Here is a 16,898-nt window from a genome sequence, read left to right as displayed (position 1 = left end):
TCCCAAACTTTGTAGTTTTAAAGAGTCACTTTGGAGCAAGTTGCTTCTTTCTTCAAATATCAAGTGAGGGTAACTATAGATGAAAGGAATGTATGAGGCTGAACTGATGCTCATCCATTATGAGATCTGCAAAGGAGCTTCCTATTCTTTTTAAGGACCATTTAGTTATAATATATAGTTGCTGTTTCTTATTAAAGATGACTAGTTAACACTTAAACTGTCAACTTTCTTCAGAAGAACAAATACTGAGTTTCCTCACTGAAATTAAGATGTAAGAAAATGGCAATTATCATTCCTTTCCCCCTATATATTTGAAATGCACCACAGGTATTAAAGATGTGGCCATAGCAAAACCAAATAAACAAATCAGACTTTGCAGAAAGATGCAATTTTCCTATGTGCAACAGTCGTTTTTCATTTGGGAACAGCATAAGTATCACAAGTGACAAGTGTTTATTTATCCAATGGCCCAAAGGAAACACGGTGTGACTCAGACTTAAAAAGCAAACAAAACAATGAGACAAAGCCATATTTTCTTCAGATTACTCTTAATGCTCTTTTCAAAACAAAAAAGAAATCAGATTTCTTCTTTGAAAAAAAAAAAAGACAGTATCAATGTCACCTAGAAACATTCTCTAGTGCTGGTTTGTAGGCAACTTCAAAACTCTACGAGTCTTTACTTCTATAGCTGTTGATTCCAAAAAGGAAGTGATTATAGAGACTCAAACAGAACACAGTATCAACTAATTTGAGCTTTGAAAGGTTTGATAAAAGAGAACAAATCGGGAACTATACTCTGCCGTGGGTCAGGTCTGGACAATGTATCTCAAATCGCTGCTTTAGCACCAACTTCAAATTTTATATGCAATGTTTTTGTCTTAAAAGTTTATTTCTGAATATAGTTTTAATTTTGATTGGTTGGTTAGTTGGGTTTTGTTTGTATTTTACTGGGTGTGGACTTTGAGCAGCAAGATAAGCAAAAATGAAAATCTATGCATAGGCTATGTTTGGACAAAAGTTGGGCTTTGAAACGCTTAACAGTATTTCCTTGTTTTAGAAAATCCTACTATTGATGTAAGAATCTACACTAAGTAATTTCTTGGCTGTTGGTGGCAGGAGGGATGTAAAGAAAAACGTGAGGTAGTTCTTTCCACATAAGAGAAATATTTGTCTATATAATATCCCTGCAACACGTGACACATTCCCAGTGCATCTCTTTACCATCATCAGCAAGTAAACTCTTAGCTTGGTGTTAACTGACACATGGTTGGAGCTAGTTGGAGCTCACAGACCTTAGTTCCTGAACCAGTCATGATAGGACACTAAATCCCCCAAAATGTAACCATAAAGAACACCAAGTACAAAACAGCAAATGAATACACATTTAAAAGCATGGAGTGGACCTGGGAGAGGACGTAAGGATAATTTACCAGAATTTGTACACAGGAAAGAATAAAGACATGGGGAAGATAAGACTGCTTCCATAGCTTAACCAGCACCTTGAAGGTTAAAAATGGTATGAAACTCTAGCGTGGTAGAGAACATGACAGATATTATATAAAGAAAAATTAACATAAAAACATTAAAGGTGAAGTAATGGAAAATCCTGAGGACAGTAAGAGTTGCCTACTAAAACTTTGTCTTATTTACTTGGAATTTGCATATTTATATTGAACTAATAAATTATTGCTGAAGAACTAACCAGTTAGTAGAATGCACTATTTTAATTTCTCAAGACACTGATACAAAAGCATTGTAAACTTTCTCCAAGGCTGACAGACCAAGAATAATACCAGAAATAGATCAGGAGTTAAATTATAGTTAGAAAAGGGGAGAAAAGTAAGGTAGGACATTAAAATTTTATTCTGAAATTATCTCTGGCCACAACAATAAAATTTAACAAATATTCACTAAACAGTCTTACTCCTGTCATCAGCTGTACAATACAGACAGTATCATAGAACTGGCCACTAGGATTAAAATCCACTAGAACATATGTCATGTTAAGTGGCGACAGCAGCATCTCACAGAAATTTTTACATACATATATACACAGTCCACATTCAACCATTTTCACATATTTTCAGTACACACAGTTGCAGCATATTACAGTAACATGTCTAAGTTGTTGCTCGATAGAAACTCAAGCCATGCCTAGACACAACTGCAGCAGTTGAGCTGAGTATAATTACAATTAATTTTATATATGTCCATAGCAGAGAGATGTACAAGCCCCTAAGAAACAAAGATTTCACAAATACTTTTTTTTTTAATGCTACCACAGCATTATGTTGGGCAATATTAAAACCTTTACCAACCAAATCAGTTTTTTTTTAAAAAGTCTTTTGCTTACCAGAAATATTCTTGATGAAAAAAATTACAAAAATGAATGCTCTCTTTAAAATAATTCACACTTTTATTTTAAGATTCCAATATGGCCCAATGCTACTGATGTCTAAAGTGTTTTTCTAACATTCTGATGGAGTCATTTAACATGACGCCAAACCACCCATTAAGTTTAAAAGTGGCTTAAGTGCCTTGCACCCAAATTGTAAAAATCCCTGGCCATCCTTACTAGAGCCAGGCACATATAAAAGGAATGCACTTTGGTTCATACCAAATGCCCTGGGATTAATCACACTATAAAATTAAATGGTTTGAGGTAAATTTTTACAAATACAGTTGATTTTTGTCTAGTGTTAGCATAACAAAAAAATATCATTTAAAAAATCAGTTTGATGTTAAGAGACAACAAAGACCACCTTTAACTCCTTAAACACAGGCATTTCCTCGTTCAGCGCCTGATGACGATTCACGCCTTATGGTTTCTATTAAGGCCTGTAACTAGATATTTAAGACAGATGTATCTTTGCAGAGGTGGGTTCCATCCTTACTGCCTAATATCTAAAGAGTTAAAGAGGCCAAAAAATGCATGCCCCACAACATGGCATTCAGAACAAAAGGCACATAGTTAACACTAAGGGCACAATTTCTCCTCTACCGTTCATCTACACTGTCTTGCATCACTCTGTTGTTCTACTGTTGTAGCGATACACTTAAGTGGTAATGAACACTCTGGTGGTGCAAGAAACAGAGCCAAATGAGACTGCAACCAAAGACGACACTGTGCTAGTCCTAAATCTGAAAACAGCTCAGACATCCCTAGACAATGGTAACCTGTGAGACCAAGGACTGTTTCCAAGCCAACTCCTAGTAACCTATCAGAGCCCTTTATTTATGTTTTTAAATGATGAAGATGTAACAGTTTTCTTTTGGACGTTAACATCAAAGTAGAATTTTTTCAAAGCAGCTCTATCACTAAATGCTGAAACATGGCAGTTCTTGTGAATAAAGGAAATTTCACTGCATTTGGACCAAAACAAAACAAAAGCCCCATAGCACTGCACATTGTAGTTTGGCTTAAAAGTTTCCGGTTGCATTTGTGATTGAATATAGTCACAAATGCATTGCTGGCATGTAAGAACCAGTTTTGTGTCGTGGGGAAAAAGATAAGCAGTAATAGTCATTGATAAATTTTCACATGGATAAGCATTTTATAGGGAAATTAATAGTGGCAGGCTTAGGTTCATATATTTAAACCTAAGTGTGAAAATGAGTGGAGATGGAAGAGGAGCATTGTAAGGGGGAAAATAGCCTTTATATGTTTTTATTTATTTTAATGACCTAAAGAAGATAAATCATTAGGTGGTTCGTGGTTTTACAAAGCCACCAAACCAAACCTCACAATTCTTATGTCTTTAAGCCAAAATCTTAATACACCAATCTTTAAGTCCTATAGGCCACTGATTGGGGTATCATTATGTGAGCATCATTTAAAATGTAATTTATTAACACATTATTGCACTTTCAAATTACACAGAAATGTGTACAATATGCTAAAGAATTTGACTAGCGGAAATAAGCTATATTCTCTAAATACAGAAGCACAAATTAATTTATTAGTGACACCCTTAAACAGTAAAGCAAATAGCATATCACTATGTTATTAATAAGCTAATCTTATTACTGTTTTTTTGGCAAATATCTGAAATATTTCCTGAGCATATTTTTCCACCATCAACTAGCAAAGCCTCAAGAGAAATAAAGTGTTTTGTTCAAACTGACATTTTTTTTTAAAGTAAGAGAAATTGTAGGATTAATATTAAAAGACTTAACCGGAAACTTTCTTGGCCTCACTGGGGACCATGCTTTAAGTACTTGTAAATCAATCTACAGGCAATACAATAATATCTGTGCATATAAAAGAATATTTATCCTAATTTATACTATCCCAAACCTATTATCCAAACAGGCAGAAATCTTTCTATATTAAATTGCACATACTAAAAAATTTTTCCACGTGCCTTGAAATTTTGATATATATGTATTTATATATATATCACTGCTCACACATTAGTGATAAAATACTGAAATTTTCACTGTGAAAATAATTATTATTCAGAGAAGAAAATATTCTTTTACCTAACTAACTCTCACTTTTCCAGGTAAAGTGTCATTTCCACAAAAAACAATCAGTGCAATCCAAAAGAAAATAAAACAAAATAGAGGAATGCGCTTTCTGTGATTCTAATGATGCAAAAAATAAAGTCAAACCATTTAACTTGAGGTTGAACTTCTCCTCCTTTGAATGTGTTGTTAAAACTGGCCTCAATAAATGGCCACGGTGACTTCTGTTCAACAAGAGGATTTTCAACCTTCTTTCTTTTTAAAGAAACAGTTGATACTTTCCCAGGCTAAGGGAACCTTACAGCAGTGGCACCTGAAAAGTGTGAACTTATTCTGATCTGCTCAGTCTTCTTTGGAACTATGGAAATCCCCACCTTAAGTAGCTAGGCTGCTGTTCTTTTTTAACTTGGAATATGAAACGATGGTCACAATCACAGCTGAAATGTCTCTTTCTGTATTAACAGTCTGGGAGATACAGCCAAAGAAAGACAAACTAAATGCAGGCAACAGATGTGTGGTAAAAGAGGAACAGAGAGAAGAGCAAAGAGAAGGAACAACCATGGAATACATTTCTAAAATTAGGTACAAAACCAATTCTGTAATAGGAGGCTTCTTGACAAAATAGCTTGCTGATCATATTAGAAAATTTGGAGGAACACACATTTCAGTTTCCATGTACCCACTAAATGCTGCTTTGCTAGCTTGTAGAATGTCAGAATGCTAACTGGGCAATTTACACCTTGGGGATCTTGTATTTGTTGAGCACTTCAGGCAAAAAAATTCTCTAAGGTGCAGTTTTTCTTAGAATGTCATTTCATTCTGACCATCCTCCTCCTGCCACTACCACGCACATTAATTTATGGAAAACGGCAGCAAGACATGCTACCCCTGTGCACGAACCTGGAGTGTGGAGAGAGAAGGATGGCCTTAAGGGGCACCTTCCCAGGGAATAGGAACCATGAAAACATAGTGAATGTCTTTGACCAATCTGTAAATGCGTGACAGTCGTGAAGTAATCAATGGCCTGCCACTGATGTTATTACTCTGCCACACTAAATACAGTAAGGCTCATCGTACTTTTAGAACACAAAAACAGTTTCAGAAAGTATAAAAACTTAAAGCATTGTCCCCATGTATTTTATAAAAACGAAACAAACAACTGTCTTACATCAAAATTAAGTGCTGAAAAGATACAAATGAGTCAAGTTATTGAGCAAATAAAAACAGGTCTGAGCTACTCCTTTCAACCCAATAAGGCTCAGCTATGTCGAATCTTTCAGATTACCAGCATCAGGGGACTGGAGCTCAGCTAACGAGTTTTGGCAACACTGTCCTCTGCTGAATATTCCCATTGGCATCTGTCATTTGTGCCAAATTAGTCCTCAGTTTGGAAGCTGAGCTGGAAGGTGGAGGTAACTTGGAAATCGACGTGATAGCACCAGTGCTCTCAGTTATCCTTTTCACTGACGTCTTCTCCCCAGTTGGAGGCTTTGGCAACCGCCTTCTGAGCCAGGGATGCCGTAAAGCCTGGCCTGGGGTCATGCGAACTGCAGGATCCCATTCTAAACACTGTTTTAAGAAGTCAAGGAAAAGAGGATCATCACATCCCTTCAGTGCGTTCCCCCACTCTCTGCTCTCTGGTGGGCCTCTCAGTTTCCCCCTCCGGGAACGGCCTCCGTTGAGGACCACAGAGCCATCTGAAAGAGTCGTGACAGTGCAGTAACGGGGATAACCCTTGGAGCTCACAAAATTTTTGGCTCGTTTGGATGCATCCAACAGTTTCTGGGAGGGCATGCCCAAAAGTTCAATCATACAGGCCAGCTGGTCCCCTTCATCCTCCCCAGGCAAGAGGGGATAACCCGTCAGGAGCTCTGCTAAAATGCAGCCCAGGCTCCACATATCAATGGGCATGCCATACCTTGCCCCAAGGATCACTTCCGGAGCCCGGTAAAAGCGCGACTGGATGTACGTGTAGACACGCTGATGCTCATAACAACTGGAGCCAAAGTCAATCACTTTAATACTGCTTCTACCCTGCTGCTTTAACAAAATGTTCTCGGGCTTAAGGTCACAGTGAATTATTCTGTTTTTGTGCAAAGCATCCAAGCACTGCAAAATTGAGTGGGCAAACTTGCGGACCAAAGGCAGGCTGAAGCCCTGGAATTTATTCTTCTTGATGAGCTCATAGAGGTTCATGCTCAGCAGCTCAAACGTCATGCAGATGTGGTTGCGGAAGGTGAAATTCTCCAGCATGTGGATGACGTTCATGGTATTATCCTTGTCCTGCTTCCTCAGGTGTTCTAGGATTCGGATCTCCTCCGCTGCCTGCCGGTGGAAGCGCTTCTCATTCCGCACCATCTTCAGGGCCACATGCTGGTGGACTTTGTGGTCATAGGCCTTGACCACCTGCCCAAAGCTCCCCTTCCCAATGACCTTGAGGACCTCGTACCTGTAAGCCACATGATCGTGGGGCACCTGCACATAAGATCCCTGGTCATCATCATAGCCACCATTGTTGGGTCCACCTGTCATGCCCTGCCGCTTCTTTGCATTTGGACCCAAGAAATATATTTCAGGGTAGCTGAAAATCTCATGGTGTTCAAAGGCTGTTAGTTTTTGCATGTATTGCTTCATTGCTTGTTCAGGTGTCATGGGGGTGGCTTTCACCTTCCCCATGCCTTCCATGGACTTCAGAGAGGTGGAGCTACCCTGCCGTCTGTGAATGCCCTCCAGCTGCCGCTCTGACACCACTGGTAAGCCTGTCTTGCCCACTGTGGTAAGCCCATTTGGTTGTGTTGTGAGCACTGTCCGCTTGTTACTGTTATCCTCAAACAGCTGCTGAACCTGGATCTGTCCGTGGCTATGGCTGCTGACATGCAGGTGATCATTCATTGTGTGCTTACTGCCGCCAATCTAGAATTCAGACAGGATATATAAATAGAATGCAAGAGGTGTGCCTCTCAAATATGATTTTATAAGTCAGCTCTCACTCCCTATGTCCCCATCTTTACAAAATGCAATTTCGCTTGATTCTATAACCAGAATCAGTTTTACTAAATGGAAAGAATTGTTCAACCAAGAAGGACCCCATGAACACACACTGGCAGAGAGAATGAATGATGCTGACAGGTTCTGATACAAAGAAAAAACAGAACAGTGGACTGGGTAAGGACAGGAAACACAGGAAGGACAGACCCCACAAATGCCACACCTCATAGACAAGTAGCTTGTGGTACATAACCAGGGTCCTCAGAGTAAGTTCTCCATGGAATAAGAAACCAACCTTTCTCTTTCATTACTCTATACTTAGTATTTACTAGCAGGCCTGGTGCTCCACTCAATCCACACTAGATACATGAAGACAAGGACCATCTATGTCTTGAGTACTCTCTAATATCTAATATCTAAACCTATTCCCCGAACACCTTGTCATCAGTTTCTTTTTCCTCCTGGAAATCTAATTAAACCTAGGAACATATACATGATTCATTGACAAAGCTAACTGTGCTTTCAGACTTGAAAGATTCACATGTGGATATGCACCATAGTTATCTTGCAAACCTCTAACCTATTTTTAAAAAGTTTTGGGGCATTACTGACTGTAGTAACCACTTAAGGCCATTCAGCTCAACAAACCAAGCAACAACCACACTGTTTTGGGCTTTCCTTTAGTTTATTGCTCAGCTCTCTTAAGACATGTATTTCTACAGGCAACTGAATACTAAACTTTCTAACAAGGAATACAAAGTAGCAATTTCTATTTGAGGCACAGAGACCATCCCTCAAGAGTCCTGCCTAAACAAAACTGAGAGAATAAACCAAGAGGTCCCAATATTATACTGAGAATCTACTTGAGAATTTTTTGAAGCAACCTAGTAGGCAATTTTTATATGAAATCTCACAGAACTTGTCATTCACAATCCACCTCATTCATTCAACTGTTATTAGTGGGAGTTCAGCCACAAAAGTGGCAGTGTCTCTACCCTTCAGAAGCTTACAATAAACTAAATAAAGACCTTTGTCATTGATATTTTTTTCTATTATCCCCTATTAAATTCTACCTTTTGGACTTTTTTTAATACTGCTACAAGAATGAAAGTGCTCTATAAATACAGCACAGTAATTTGAGGAATGGTTTGGGAACACCTGCATTATAAAATGAAATTCCAAACCCTTCTCACTAGCAGACGGAGACCACATTTTCTTTAACTGACATGTAACAGGTATAATGACCATCTATAGAATGAAGCTTCTGTCTGCTTATTTTTAAAATAAAGTACTACAACTTTGTAGATATAAGAATTTTGTTTCTCAAAGAAATTTTTAGAACACTTCTAGTTGAGCTCTTTTACACTCCATGCTACGTGACCTTATATTCTGTTATGGCACCTAGATAGGTTATTTATCTCCATCCTCTGCTAAAAGCTGGGCAGTCCATAAAAATGCATTAGAAATCTTAACCATATAAAAGTAGTACAGAGTTATCCATCGCTTTTCTTTCCAAGCCTCATTCTCTGTATTTCCCCCTCTCCACTGCGATCTTTCAAATACTAAAAATAAAAGGACCTGAAATTTATCTCCATTCTCTTCATGGCAGGTATTTTACAAGAAAAACTGATATTGCTGTGTACATCTATAAAAAGCATGAAGTTTCATTAAGGACAAAGTTAACCCTGAGACGCTAAGGATTCTTAAAATGATAGCAAAGTAAAACTTTTTGAACATCATTCATTCACTTCTATTCTGATATAACATTTTTTGCATAATTCAAAAATTGATCACAAATGTTTAGTGAACAGAACTAAAGAGAGTTCATCAATATCCTAGACTACTTCCTATCTTTCGAACTGTCTTCCCTTCATCTCCTTTTAGAGTATCAGCTATTAGTCCACAGGCCCTTAGGTGGGTTCAAGCCTCAATTCTGTTGCTTTCTCACTACCACAACTCTCCCAGGTTGATCCTGGGCTTTGGCACTACCCACAGCTGACATCTGAGCTGTGACCTTTGGCAGAATCCATGTCTCCTGGATTCAAGACCCCTGTGCCCAAAAGCTGATCAGCTCCCTTTCCTATAGGCAACTCACACTCTACTGATTTTTCTACCAATTACCTCCTCCCATAATTCTCAATTTTTATAAAATAGAAGGCTTCCCTTTCATAAAATCGCTCTAGCTGTGAATCCTTCGTACTGAACACCTGGAAAACCCTCTCAGCATCTCCCTCACCTTCCAAAATCAATGTGAGGCTTTCTTGTATCTACGCACTTATGCCTTTTCCATGAACACCACCTCACCCAAAGCTCCTGATACCTTTCACTGGGACAACTACAGCAGCCTTATAACACAACTCCATTGCTTCTATAGTGTAGAATTCCTCCAATCTCTTCTCCCTAATGCTTCTAGACACTGATCTTGCTTTTGCTCAAGGCCCAACGCTATATCCCACTTCCACAGCAAATGCAAGAAGTCACCAGCTTAAATGATCTGATCCTTTCCAGTCTTATTTACCACTGTTACCCTTCTCTCCAAGAGAGTTGAATTCCCCAAGACCCAAGGAAACGTGCTCTTTTATACTACTCTGCTTCTGGTGAGGTCGTGTTTCATAGACAGCCCAGGGATTTTCAGTAAGACACACCTGAAATGAATCCAGCTCCACCATTTACTAACTGTGTGACCCTGAGTAATTTACTTAATCTCTCTGAACCTCAAGTGTCCTTGTCTGTAAAAAGAAGGTAACAAAAGGAACCCTCATTAACGCTATTAGGAGGATTTTAAAAAGCAATATGAATTAAGTGCTATCTATAGTACTCAGCAGATAAGAGTTATTAGTATTGTCCTTTTCAGATGCTAGTTGCAATCTTTCTCCTTCTACTGTCTAGGTGATACACTCCTATTCACCCTTCAATACCGGCCTGATTCAATTCTCACATCCTCTGACCTCTAAACAGCTTCTTCTGTACTTGCAGTGCAATGGGATAGTATTAACACTTAGTTCACTTTACTGTAATTGTTTTAAAGTTGAATACACCCACCTGGCAGTCAGCAATTCCAGAACAGGGTCATCTCTTATCTTCATAACATAAACTCAGGTATACAGTAAGCACTTAAGGAATATTTGCTGAATAGCAGCACACATGTCAATAAATCCCTGTTAACTCACACCTCTCTTGGAATTTTTCTTGACAAATATTTTTTGTACTTTCAAAAGGAAACATGAAGTCAACACTCAGGAAGTTGGGAAACGTCCCTTGGGCCCAAAGTCACAAGACGTTAGGCTTCAAGTAAATTAACAGAGACTTGGAGGCAAAGGACAGCTGACTAAAAAGTACCTGTAGCAGACACATCAACCTAAAACTAAGAGCCACATATGGAGCCTTATACTTTCTAGACATTAAAGAGATTTCACTTGAGAGCACTAGTAAAAAGGGGAGGGGGAGACTATGTGAGTCTCTAATACTGCAGGACTCTGAAATCACAACCAAACTCAAAAGCACAATTATCTACAAAAGGAGGGCGGCTGAGGGGGAAGAACTAGAAAAGCCAGAACATTTTTTAGAATATATATACTAGAACCACATCATAACCTAAAGGATCTTAAGGACAGTAAAACCTCTCACTCCCACTCAGGTCTCAACTGTGACTTATTCCTATTTACTGAGGACTAGCACAGTGGGTCACACTTAAAAATACACAATGAATGAATGCAGTGATTAAAATACCCACAATAGGATGGGTTAAAATGGAGGCACCAACAAAAGCCTCCCCTGACCAAGAAGTATTTTAGTATTAAAAATTATGTAAGAATAAGTTTGGTAATTTTAATCTCTTCCAACAGAAAAAATGGCAAACAGCATATTTTTCACTTATAATATTTCTGGCCATTTTAAAACTTCTTTGAAGTCATCTTAGAAATGCTGTGTAGTGTTACAGGAATAAAACTGAGTTGAAAAAGACTGGAAGTTTAGCTTCTCTCCAAACATACTGACAGCTTCTGTAGCCCTGAGGCAAATGTCTGCTTTTTCTTCCTGAAAATATTTCTATTTTTTTAAATATAAATTTTAATTCTTATTCCAATTATTTTATTAAGGTAAAGCTGATAACTGTACAGTGTTTTAAACAGTAAAAGTTATGAAAGGATATCTATCCATATTCTAGAATTTAAAAAGTATATACATTAATGTCTGCCATATAACATAAAAATAAAAAAACTATTGAGAATCAAGATAATTATTAGGTATATTTTTAGAACAGACAGAAATAAACTAAATGACTAAAGTATATAATAAAAGATACACAGAGACAAAAAGCAAAGGGCAGTGGGAAATTCCAAGGTTCATAATTGTTATAATCACATCTTTATTTATCTATCTACTGTATCATTTACAAGGGAAAATATGGACAAGCTCCTATGACAAGATCATTTTCTTCTCCTTAATGTCCTTTTCTCTCCACTTGTTCTAAAACAGTTCTTCCCAGGTGATTACACTGGAATTAAAATCTGAAAACTTATAAAAATCCAGCAGACATATGGGAATATGAATCTGCAAAGGTTCTTACATTTATAATAAAACTAATACAATTTCCTATAATTAGTAGTACCGGGCAGTTTATTAAAACCGAATCAGGAGGATGTGGGGCTATATATTGTGCCCTGACGTGAGACTCTTGACCAACCAGTTAAATTGTAGAGTCTGCATCCTTACGTAAAAATGGAGTAGAAGCAGGTAAACTCTTCAATACTTTCAACTTTCCTGTTCTATGAAATCTGCAATGTTTTCCAAGTGAAATAAAAACTAAAAAATGATTTGAAGCCCAAAGTCACACTTTCAAAACCATTAATCTAATGATTAACAGCATACTGAAGTTTATACTTAAGCTAAAAACAGGTAACTCAGGCTTATGCCACAGCAAAATATAGGCATGTATCACTGGAAGTACACAGAAGCACATTCACATCTATTCATCTCTGTTACACTACAGGCTATTCCTCTGGTGGAAAGTTTTGTTTTCTCTAATTTCATTATATATTTCAATTGCAAAAAGTCCCTGATCCAGCAAACCCCATCCTTAGAAAACTGGAATCTAGATGCAAGCCAAGTATTTTTTCCCAGTTCACATCATGTCATGTGATTACATCAACACATGGAAAAAAACTGGATGTTATATTTTCCAAATTGTCAGATGATTCTAAACCAGACAAAAACCCGAACTCCTAAAGCCAATGGCAGTTCCTAAATGAAAACGTCTCTGTAACAAGAACACTCACCAGAATTATCAGTTCCTACCTGCAAACTCTCCCTTCCATCAATAGTCCAAATGGATTAATTTCTGTGTAATGAATTCCTAGCCCCTAGGACTCCTCACACAGACTGATTAACAGCAAAACGTTTTCTGTGAAACTTGTCTACATCTCTCCAGGTCTATCAGGCACAATTGGAGTCTAAACATCCTCTCACAAATTCTCCTCTAATAAACAAGTTTCCCCTTAACACATGACCCCCAGAAATGCTCCTACAAATGGCCTTTCCTACAAGAACTCAACTTTCACTTGGCAAACAAAACTGTACCTCTAGCAAACATCCCTCACACAGAACCATTTGGAAGATAGATATAGTTGGGAAAAAGACTTCTGCAAACCATCACCTCCTCAAAGCGCACACCTTGCAGTCACCATCCAAGGGTGATCCTTGGGAGCTGAGAAAAGGTACATGGCTCAAGTGGAATCCAGCTTGCCAATCTCTGTCGCCAGCAGCCCAAAGCTGGGCTACCTCTTCCTCTTGGCCCTCCGAGGGGCCACAGCACCTGCCAGGTGCCCTTCCCTTGCCATCTACAAAAGCAAAGCTTCCCCTTTGAATGATACTCAACTAGAAGAATCCTACAGGGGTGGCTTGTTTTGTTTTTACTGCTGCTGTGGTTCTTATTTTTGTTAATGTTAATTACAATTTTTGCTGTGCTCAAACCTGTAGCACTCATAAAACATGCTTACACACGCAGGGGACAATTGGCTGTGCTCCCTGCTGGCTGGAGCCAGGCCTCAGAGGCTCTTTGGGAGATCGATTTTCCGGGCAGGGTGGCCTGGCTGTCCCCTAACACATATCTGTTTCTATAAATACCCACTACCCACGGGTTTGAGGAAGGAGGGGTGTTTACCAGGTCGGGCAAGGGAGCGCTAGGAAGCAAGGATGGAAAAAAAAAAATAAGGAAGAGAAGGAAAGCTGCAAGGAGGAAGTTCCAAGGAAGAGGAGCTCAGGGGTGGGCGGGCTCCGGAGGGGAAGTGAGGGGCCCACACCACGAATCTTCCTTTGTGGCTGCAGCTTTGGGCTCGCCCAAGTTAGAGGGCGGCGTCGAGGACAGGCAGGCCCCTGGCCAGGGGCGTGGACCCCTTCACCTTCTCCTTTCCTGGTGTCAGAATCCCGCAAGCTCGGGTCTTCCTGCCCCCGGGGTCCTCCCGCCGCCCACCCCGACCGCCCGCGGGCTGGGTCTCACCGTGTGGGCTGCGGTGGCTGCGTTGTTGGCCCGGAGAGGCGGCAGGGCGATGGGGGAGGGCGGCCCGGTCCCCACTCCGCTCCGGGGGAGCCCGGCGGCCAGCCCTGGGGAAGCCTGGAACTGGCGAACGGTGCTGTCCCCTCCTCGGCCTGGGAGCCACGCGCGGGAGGAGACAAAAGAGGGTCAGGGGGGAAGAGAACCACCCAGACCTCTCCTCCAACCCCCAAAGGGCAGCGAATCCCCTCTCCCAGAAAGAGATGGAAGGAGAGACGGGCACAGGAAAGACAGGCGAGGGAGGGAATTTCGGGGTTCAGCTCCCCAGCGTGCAAGCCGGGCGGGGCTCCAGCAGCTGCAAACTTAAGTCTGGCCCCGGCAGGCGAGTTCGCGACCTGGCCCGGCAGCCGGGATGGGCCGGAGCTCACGGCCCACGTTGCAGGCGGCCAGCGGCCAGGAGGGGGGAGGTGGACCGCCGAAGGGGGCGCAGCGGTGTCGCCAAGCTCGGGACCCCAGGGGAGGAGGCCCGGACTGCCCTGGGTGAGCCCGCGATGGCCGAAATCCGGCAGGGGACCAGGGCTCCCCTCGGAGCCACCCAGGGCCCGCGTGCAACAATGAGCGCCAGGAGCCGATGCGAGGCGCCGTGCGCCCCGGAGCTCCCGGCGCCGCCCCGCCGACTTTGTTCGAGGGTCTGCGGGCAACGGCCGCCCGCGCCGCCAGGGCTGGCCCGGGGACAGGAGGGGACGACAAGGCGGATCGGCCCTCCTTACCGGTTGGGTAGGCGGCGGGAGCGGCGGCCGAAGGTTTCCTGGTTAACATGGCCGCTGGAGAGGAAAATGCATTTCAGGGCTGCCGTCTCCGCCGCCGGTCCTGTTGCTACTTCTCGCGGCCGGCACCGCCACAGCCTCCTGGTCGCCTCTCACGCGGGTCTCCGGCGCCTCCTCGCCGCCTCGCGTCAGCTATAGCCAGACACACACAGTCCGCTGCATCTCCTCGGCCCGGGCCCGCCGCCGCGAGCCCCCCGCTCTCCTCCTCGCCGCCGCCGTCCTCCTCTTCCTCGGGCGGCTGCAGCACCCCCCGGCCCGTGCACATGCCTCGCCCTCCCCTGCGCGCCGCTGGCTTCCCCGAGTCCCTCACATAGAGGCGCGGGGAGCGGGCAGCGCCGCAAGGACCGACTCGTCCCGGAGCCTCCTCCCGGGCTCGCGCGCGCGCGCCCCCGCGCACACAGAGGTGCCCGCGCACCGCGCGGCCCAGCAGGGCAGCCCCGCCCCCGCCGCAGGCCCCTCCCCGGACTCCCCCCCACACCCCCCCGCCCCAGCCACAAACGCTCACTTACACCCCACCCCCACCCAGCCACTCTCGGGAGCCCCTCCCCCTACCCGACCCTCTGCAGAGCCACCCCTTGGCTCCCCGGAAAACTCTGCAGCCTGCGCTCGCCCTCCGCCTCCCCCTCCGGCCATCTGCCCTGCTCCTCTCCACTCACCCCACTTCCGACCGTTTCCCCTCCCTGGCCTCTCCAGCCCCTGCAACGCCCCTCCTCTGCCCTACAGCGCAACCTACCACTGCTGCCCTCCTACCGAATTCGCTGCAGAGACCCCTCCCCTTCCAAGCGCGCCCCGAAACACAAATGCTTTTGCGGCTTCTAATGGCTGCTCGCAAACAATACTGTCCCCCCCCCCCCCAACACCGGTCCCAGTGGCTTAACCACCGCTTTTCCCCAATTTAGCACGGAGGTAACTTAGTTGTGCGAGGGTCGCCTCAGAGAGTCAGGTCCCGTGGAAGGACCATAGCTGAGCTTGATGACCCCGAGTATGGGCGAATGAGGGGGCTGTCCTCCCACCTCCACTTCACCCACACACGCCCCCGATTTACGGACACCGAATGACCGCTTTCCAGTAGCTAGGACAAGGGGAGGCAGAGAGACGCGTGTGGACCGCAGCTGGGGAAGCAGTTGGCTGTGGGTTGCTAGGCAAAAATAAACATCAGAGACACCTCCCATTTCCTTACAACTCTGAGCTTTCCCCTTCGCCGCCACTGGGCGAGACACACCTTCCCTTCAGCTCTCTGCTGCAAGGGAGAGACACCTCTAATTCCTCTCAACCTCCCAGAAGATTCTCTTCCCCCTTAGCTTCCGAGACACGTGGAGGATTTCCCTGCCCGCTTAATCTGCTATCTACAGCCTCTCTTTCCCATGAAGGCCAAAAAATAAATTGCTTCCCCGTTTCACACCTGTGCCTCCTCATGCGTGGCATAGTGTGTCTTTGTCCAAAGGTCACAGGTTTTGCCATCTCAGCTCTTAGGAGTGGGACAAAAGTCGGGCAGATTCTGAATGACAGGGCAGGAAGTTGTGCCGTGCACTTCAGAGATGCCAGGTTTCCCAAGTTCTTCTGGGAACCTAAGTCCCTTCTGCTCTGCCCTGCCCCATGTGTCTCCAGGCCCTGGCTGGATGAGAGTGCAGGCCCAAACTCGTGCAGACTCCAATCCTAAGGGAGCCACCTCCTGTGTAGTTCCATCGCCTCTGCTGTTTGCAAATTGTCATAGCAACTTCCCACAGAGATCACCCTCAGCTTTAGACAAGTGCCCAAAACTGGGTGTTTCGAGGTACAGTGTGCCACTCTCAGGATCTTGGGGCTTTTACAGAGGAATTAAGGATAAGGGGCATTGACAGAGAGAACCAGTGGCAAAGAGTAGAATTTTGCCCATTACTATGTGTCTTCAAAAGCCAAAATTCTCACGGACCTCCTCCTAAGAAAGTAAAACAATTAGTCCAACAATATGCCTTTAAAAGAATCACCACCTGAATTGTCCCTGGCAAGAAATACTTCCCCATGCTTATCACTGGAGATAACACATTCAAATCCTCTTGGGGGAAACATGTTTGTGTCCAGAATTAACTAAAAGGGTTGAAGTAGCAGAGATGAAGTTACAATGTTTCCTGAATCTCACTCTAATT

At 43.1% G+C, this 16,898-nt stretch overlaps 1 protein-coding gene across 2 annotated transcripts; it reads right to left on the bottom strand.

Annotated features, from left to right (window-relative positions):
* Positions 1-1,840: 1,840 nt before the first annotated feature.
* On the bottom strand, positions 1,841-16,193 carry Dyrk2 (dual specificity tyrosine phosphorylation regulated kinase 2). 2 transcript variants are annotated; one of them, XM_074083858.1, is made up of 4 exons: positions 16,175-16,193; positions 14,716-14,904; positions 13,952-14,100; positions 1,841-7,380 (listed from the first exon to the last, which is right to left on the bottom strand). In XM_074083858.1, the coding sequence occupies exons 2-4, from the start codon at positions 14,762-14,764 to the stop codon at positions 5,773-5,775; spliced, it is 1,806 nt and encodes a 601-aa protein (XP_073939959.1). In that variant the 5' UTR covers positions 14,765-14,904; positions 16,175-16,193; the 3' UTR covers positions 1,841-5,772. The 2 variants fall into 2 exon arrangements, with proteins under 2 accessions (XP_073939959.1, XP_020041184.1); XM_020185595.2 differs by lacking the exon at positions 16,175-16,193 and having other exon boundaries at positions 14,716-15,165.
* Positions 16,194-16,898: the final 705 nt, after the last annotated feature.

This window comes from Castor canadensis, chromosome 8, assembly GCF_047511655.1.
Source record: "Castor canadensis chromosome 8, mCasCan1.hap1v2, whole genome shotgun sequence".
Taxonomy (NCBI): domain Eukaryota; kingdom Metazoa; phylum Chordata; class Mammalia; order Rodentia; family Castoridae; genus Castor; species Castor canadensis.
The sequence above is the reverse complement of the archived record's forward strand: the minus strand, read 5'-3'. Positions and strand labels throughout refer to the sequence as shown.

What these genes read in the sequence shown, in the direction of transcription:
- Dyrk2 (XM_074083858.1), bottom strand. Translation starts at nt 14,764, where the DNA reads ATGTTAACCAGGAAACCTTCGGCCGCCGCTCCCGCCGCCTACCCAACC. An exon ending in TCCCGCCGCCTACCCAACCG is followed by an intron (nt 14,101 to 14,715) that starts GTAAGGAGGGCC and finishes CGTGGCTCCCAG; the next exon opens with GCCGAGGAGGGGACAGCACC. An exon ending in CAGCCACCGCAGCCCACACG is followed by an intron (nt 7,381 to 13,951) that starts GTGAGACCCAGC and finishes TCTGAATTCTAG; the next exon opens with ATTGGCGGCAGTAAGCACAC.